The sequence below is a fragment of the Priapulus caudatus genome, unplaced genomic scaffold (genome assembly GCF_000485595.1).
Source record: "Priapulus caudatus unplaced genomic scaffold, Priapulus_caudatus-5.0.1 Scaffold510, whole genome shotgun sequence".
Taxonomy (NCBI): Eukaryota; Metazoa; Priapulida; class Priapulimorpha; order Priapulimorphida; family Priapulidae; genus Priapulus; species Priapulus caudatus.
This window is the reverse complement of record NW_014577571.1, coordinates 89,081-96,140: the sequence shown is the minus strand read 5'-3', so window position 1 is coordinate 96,140 and position 7,060 is coordinate 89,081. Positions and strand designations below refer to the sequence as shown.

Sequence of the window (7,060 nt, the reverse complement as noted above, 5' to 3'; positions counted from 1 at the left end):
TGGTGGGTGGTGGTGCTGCTGCTGGCTGCTGGTGCTGTTGGTGCTGCTGCTGCTGCTGCTGCTGGTGGTGGTGGTTAGTGTAGCCCTCCTTCCGTGGTGGTGTCGTGGTGGGTGGTGCTGCTTGCTGCCTGCCTGCTGTCTGCTGCTGCCTGCTGCGCTGCGGCTTGCCTTCTGCTGCTTCTGCTGCCGGCTAGCTGCTGTGCTGCTGGCGCGTTCGGTGGTGGTGCGACTGCTGCTGTGCTTCGTGGTGGCGACTGCTTGCTGCTGCTGGACCTGGCTGCGCACGAGTGTGACTGCTGCCTGCCTGTGGTGGGTCGCGGACTGCTGCTGCTGCTGGTGGTGGGACTGCTGCTTTGCTTGCCTGGTGGTGGTGTGCTACTGCTGTGGTCGGTGGTTGAGCTGCTGCCTGCCTGGTGGTGGACATGCCTGCTGTGCTGGTGGTGGATGGGACTGCTCTGCTGCTGTGGTGGTGCTGCCGATGCTGGTGGGTGAGTCGGTGCTGCTGGCTGCTGGTGGTGTGGTGGTATGGTAACGGTCGGTGGTGTGGTCGGTGGTGGTGACGTATGCTGCTGCTGCTGCTGCTGGCTGCTGCCTGCCTGCTGCTGCTCTCTGTGCGGCTGCGTGCTTCTGCTGCCCTGCTACTTGCTGCTGCTGCGTGGTGGTGGTGGGGCTGCTGCTGCTGCTGGTTGGTGGCTGCTGCTACTGCTGCGTACTGCTGTTGCTGCTGCCCTACTGCTGCTGCTGCTGCTGCTGTTGCGTGCGTTGTGGTTAGCGTAGGTGCTGCTGCGGGCTGCTGCTGCCTGCTGCCTACTGCTACTGCTGGCTGCTGCTTACGTGCTGCTACTTGCTGCTACTGTGCTGCTGCTGCTGCTGCTGTTGCTGGTCGGTGGTTGTGGTGCTTTGCTGCTGCCTTCGCTAGCTGCGCGCCTGCCTGCTGCTGCTGCTGTACTGCTTGCCTGCTACTACTACGGTTGTTTACTGCCGCTGCTACTGCCTACTGCTTTACTGCTTCTGCCCTTCTGCTGCCTGTGCTGCTGCCTGCCTGCTGCTGCTACTACCTAGCGACTACTTTACTACTACGTACTACTACTACTACTACTACTACTACTACTACTACTGCTGCTGCTGCTGCTGCTTCGCCTTACTACTGCCTACTGCTGCCCTGCTGCTGCTGCTTGCTGCCTGCCTACGCTATCTACTACTTAACTGCTGCCCTGCTGGGCTGCTGCTGCTGTTACTACGGCTACGTACTACTACTACTTACTGTGCTCCTGCTGCTGCCTGTTACTACGGCTGCTACTACTACTACTACATTACTACTACTACTACTACTACTTGCTGCTGCCTGCCTGCTACTACTACTACTATACTACTACTACTACTACTACTACTACTACGCTGCTGCTGCTGCGCTGTGCTGCTGCTGCTGCTGCTGCTGCTGCGACAACTACTACTACTACTACTACTACTACTACTACTCACTACTATCACTACTACTGATGCTGCTGCTGCTGCTGCTGCTGCTGTTACTACGGCTGCTACTATCTGGCAGCTGTGCCGCTTAACTGTAACGACCTCAATGAGAGCGCGGCTTGGAACGCTGCCAGCCGGGATTCAGTTACCCAGCGAGAGCGAGCGAACGAGATGAGAGAGAGCGAGAGAGGATGGGGTGGGGTCTGTGGGGGAAAAGATAGGGGAGCTGCATGTGTGTGTGAGCGAGAATTGGAGGGAGAGGGAGGGCGAGAGAGACAGAGAGGAAGACACGGAGAGAGATAGAATGAGGAAAGACGCTAGAATTGATTAGATAGAGAAGAGAGAGAGAGAGGAGGAGAGGAGGACAGGAGCGGAGAGAGACATGAGAGAGAGAGAGCAAGAGAGAGAGGGGAGAGAGAGAGACGGAGAGAGAAAGAGAGAGAGGCGGAGGGAAGACACACGGAAGAAGATAAATAGATAGATAGATAGAAAAATAGATAGCATAGATAGACATAGATAGATAGCATAACATGATTAGAATAGATAGATAGATAGATAGAGAGAGGAAGAGAGAGAGAGAGAGAGAGAGGAGGAGAGTCAGAGAGAGAGAGAGGAGAGAGAGAGAGAAACAGAAAGAGAGTACGCTGGAGAGGAGGAGAGAGGAAGTGAGTGAGAGATGTTAAGAGTGATAAGAGTGAGCGAGTGTGAGATGATGGTTGCATCATCCTCAATACTGCGTGTCGCCTCGTGATCAGTGCCTCAGGGAGGCTGGTGCTGCTGCTGATCCTAAGCGATGCTGATTCTAAGGGATGCTGATCCTAAGGGATGCTGATTCTAAGGGATGCTGATCCTAAGCGATGCTGAATCCTAAGGATGCTGACTCGCTAAGGGATGCTGGATCCTAAGGATTGCCTGCATCCTTAAGGGGATGCTGATCCTAAGCGATGCTGATCCTAAGGGATGCTGATCCTAAGGGATGCTGATCCTAAGCGATGCTGATCCTAAGGGATGCTGATCCTAAGGGATGCTGATCCTAAGGGATGCGGAGGCTGACCGCGGATGAATACGCTCGCATCCTCGCTGGGTACGTGACAGATGTCAGCTGTTGCTGTAATTATTTTTACAAAACGCCTTTGATTAAGAAGCGAGCAGGGTGCGCCTATTTTCGGAGCGGAAATGTTTTATTTGTCGTGGGTGTTAGTAAAACTGCTATTACGTGGGATCGGGCGCTATTCGAACGAAAACATTTATGCGGTATATACACGCGCCACTCTGACGTGTGTGCAGTTGTTGCTAGCGCAGCATGCTAAACCTGTTCAAATTCTAATTGCCTTTCACCAGTAAAGCGGTGACGCTTTGTTTTGCTTCATCCCAAATCTGAAAAAAATATTAAAACTTGCCCGAGCCGCGATTTCAAGCGGGCGCTTGCGTTTTGAAATTTTCATGATTGTTGATTCTATGCGTGTGTAGGGGGCGCTGTCCATAGCGTATAGCGGGAGTGCGTTTTAGAACGGATAGTGATTACCTCCGCCAAAGAGGTATGCTGTCTTCGCCCCTGTTAGTTTTGTTTGTTGGTTTGTCTGTTCAACAGGATAGGCTCAAAAAGTTTACTGACGGATTTGATGAAAATTTTTTGGACGGGTTAGGTCTTGGCCAAGCAACCAATTTGATTAGATTTTTGCGCTAGCGATCCGCGATCCAGCCTCTGGCCATCCTAGGATTTTTTGGTCACCAGCAAGAATGGGGGCGGACTGTTAAGCTGTGGCGGAGGTTTGCATTCTTCCGATTTGCTCTTGGTTTTAAGAAGTGGATTTCATCCAGCAGTATGCGTGGCCAAAGCTTTAATCAAAACGAGCCGATCAGCGACTTACTGACCTAGTTAATATCGTGGTACGGACAGTTGGTGTTTCTACGCTGTGAAGCTGCAAGGTTAATCAGACGCTGGCCTACACTTCGTTTAATAAATGAGGTGATCTTACTTCCGTGAAGCCTGTCCAGGTTTCACGCGCCCGTGTACCGTGAATCCGTGAAACCGCTCACTGCCGCGCACACCCGCACCCACGCACACACATGCACACACAAGCTTTACGCACACGCACACACACACACACACACACACACACACACCACACACACACGCAACACACACACAACCACGCGCTGCGCGCCATACACACACAGACACACCCACCACACACACACCGCACGCGCGCACACACACACGCCACGCGCACGCACGCACGCGCACACACACACAGCCACGTACGTACACACACCACAACACACACACACACACGCCACGGCGCACGCGCGCGCGCACACGACACACACACAACACACACACACCAACACACACAGCACACACACCACACGCAAACACACAATGATACCACGACCATCCATACGCCATGATTACCTGAGCACGCTCACGCGCTAACGACCACGCGTGACAGAACGAAAATCTGAAGCCATTGTGTGCAGTGTGGCAGGAGCATCCCTGCTGCAGTCACGCGCCCCCTGCATCCCCTCCCCTCTTTCAGCAAACATCCTGTGAGGCGTTTGTTTGTGTGTATTGAGGAGCCGTCGGCGGCAGGTCCCAGGTGCGTTAAAACAAGACCAACAGCATCGGCGCAATTACCTGATTGACCCCCGCGCCTGGCTATGCAAATCGCGGGGAAAATGCTTTCTCGATGCATTATTCATTAGGTAATTAATTTAATTCGTCGGAGGGGGATTTATGTGCGCGAAAGGACGTTTATGGTGTGACGTGGGCACCTCTGATTCCTGTATGCCCCCTGTTTCCTGCTTTCGCGACGCCGCAGACGTCGGTTGCTATGACGACGTGCATCATGGGTCTTCTTCCTATTTCTTCTCATTCTCGTATTTCACCTCTTTTTCGTTTTTTCCGCTTCTTATCTTAATCCATATTATCATCCTCGTCTTCCTCTTCATCTCCGTCCTCCTCCCCATATTCTTCACATGCCTCAAACTTTATCCTCCTTATCCTCCTCCCCACTTATATCCAATGCGATGCGATGCGATGCGATGCTATGCGTGGCGTGCGTACTATACACACACCATATCACTGCGCGCACACACGCGTAGTGCAATCCGATCCCAGCACCAGACTGCTGGTGAGTCCAGCTCCAGACTGCTGGTGAGTCCAGCACCAGACTGCTGGTGAGTCCAGCACCAGACTGCTGGTGAGTCCAGCACGAGACCAGCACCAGTCAGTCACTCGTGCGACGCTTTCTCTCTCTCCGTGCGGTTAAAACACCAACACACGCTCTCACTCTCGCAGCTCCGATCGACTCGGAATTGTATACTTCTCGCGACCGTATACTTCTCTAAACGGACGCGCAAGTAGGAGCAAGAGATATCGTACGATCGCAGCTCGACTGGGAGAGTGTGCGACCGTATAGTTTTCTGAGAGTAGGAGCGAGAGAGATATAGCGCACCTCGACAGTTCAGTCACCGTACGGCCTTGCTGCCAAATATCTCCGCGTACATGTCGACGAACCGTGCGATGAGTGTGTGCGCACGCACGCACACAAGCGCACGCACACGCACAAGCGCACGAACACAAGCGCACGCAGGCGCATGTACGCACGCGATCGGCAGTATAGCTTTTAACCGGCGCGTTCATGCGTGTGCAGTAAAGTGCTGCATGTGATCGTTTATCGCACATATATATATATGTGTATATTATATATATATATATATATATATACTATATACTATATACTACTATTATACTGAAGATATCTGTGGGCCGTGAGTTACTCGGTGCAGGCAGGGTTCTCGCCACACGCACGCACGGCTAGTTTCAGTCCTCTCTCTCTCACAGTACTTTCAGGTTAACTGTCATCTAGCCATATACGAGATTGTTGTAAATCTACTGTTTAATGTCTACTATCTAACTATCTAAGTTTTACTGTTTAACTCGCTTAAAGTACTAACTACGCTCTAACCACAGCGGGCGCAGAGAGCGTTAGAAGTGTCATAACATAATAGAGTAATATATATATATATATATATATATATTATATACTCTATAGTATGACACTCATGACACTGATGACGTCACACACACGGATGCGCATGCGCAGCGGCGAGCCAAAGCACCCGCTGCACGCATCAGGGAAAACAGGCGCATCTGATCAATAAACACCGACACCGACAATCGCTCGATCGTGTGTGTGTGTGTGTGTGTGTGTGTGTGTGTGTGTGTGTGTGTGTGTGGTGTACCAGCCTGGCACCACCCATACATATTTTGAACCGTAAAGCCCTTCTTGGTAAGCCTGTATTACGAGAACAAGAGGAAAGCGCCAGTTATATGCGCGCATCATTGCCGCCAAGCCATGCACATACAACACACAACGCTCACACGCGCGCATAAACACGCGCACACACACGCACACATACACGCGTGCGCACAGATACACACGCGCGCGCACGCACGCACAAACACACACGCGCGCGCACGCACAAACACACACACGCACGCACGCACGCACGCACGCACGCACGCACGCACACACGCACACACGCACGCACACACACACACACACACACACACACACGCACACACGCACACGCGCACGCAACGCACGCACACACACACACACACACACTCTCTCTCTCTCTCTCTATTCATACCCTGTAAAATACGCTGTGCACCGTCAAGTCCCAGCGCGGCCGCCCATATCGTGTCGTATGCGAGAATCTTCTCGTTGTCAAACGTCACGTTGTGGCGAACACTGAGCTCTGTCTTGAGGAATCCGCTGACGCCTACTCCATGATCTGCCTGGAAGTCGAAGCGCAGCACGAAGTGGCCGTCCAATGCCATCATCAATTGCTCCTGATTGCAGCCCAGCTTTAGCTTCTCTGCCTTGCTCAGTAACCACCAGTCGGGAAAAAGAGAGAGCACGAGAGAGAGAGCGCGCGAGAGAGAGAGAGCGAGCGCGCGCGCGAAAGAGAGAGGGAGAGAGAGCGCGCGCGCGAGAGAGAGAGAGCGCGCGCGCGAGAGAGAGAGAGTNTGTGTGTGTGTGTGCTAGTGTGGCACGGGACAGAACTCGGTTAATTAACCCTTCTGCAGGGAAAGACTCCCTCGGCATCGCGGGTCAGATCGGCATCGCGGTTCAGATGCCCTCGCTAGTCGCACAAATGCAGTACTCTCGGGTACACAATGGCGTGTTGAGCTGAGCAGGAGGAGGAGGTGGAGGAGGAGGAGGGGGGAGGCAGGGCTTCATCGCATGAGCAGGCGCGTTTGATGCTGAATGGGATCGATTACTGCTATATACACACGCACACACGCGCACACTCGCACACTCGCTCTCTCGCGCTCTCTCTCTCTCNTCTATCTCTTCTCTTCTCGCTTTCTCTCTCTCTCGTTCTCTCTCTCTCTCTCTCGCCCTCTCTCCCCTTCTCTTCTCTCTCTACTCTCTCTCTCTCTCTCATCTCCGGCTGTGTCCCGTCTTCGCGATGTTTCATGCGCGCGCTGCGACACGCGCGCGAGGCGTCGAATTTGCGACGAGATTCGAATTCATTAGAGAGGCGCGCGTGGGAAGGGTGGAAGGGGAGTGCA

General features: G+C 53.2%; 1 protein-coding gene across 1 annotated transcript in view; it reads right to left on the bottom strand.

Annotated features, from left to right (window-relative positions):
* Nucleotides 1–6,322, bottom strand: part of LOC106811156 (protein jagged-2-like) — a 58,398-nt gene extending 52,076 nt beyond the window's left edge. The window contains exon 1 of the mRNA XM_014814699.1: nucleotides 6,133–6,322. Within this exon, the coding sequence (XP_014670185.1) occupies nucleotides 6,133–6,322 (190 nt within the window). The remainder of the gene's footprint in view (nucleotides 1–6,132) is intronic.
* Nucleotides 6,323–7,060: the final 738 nt, after the last annotated feature.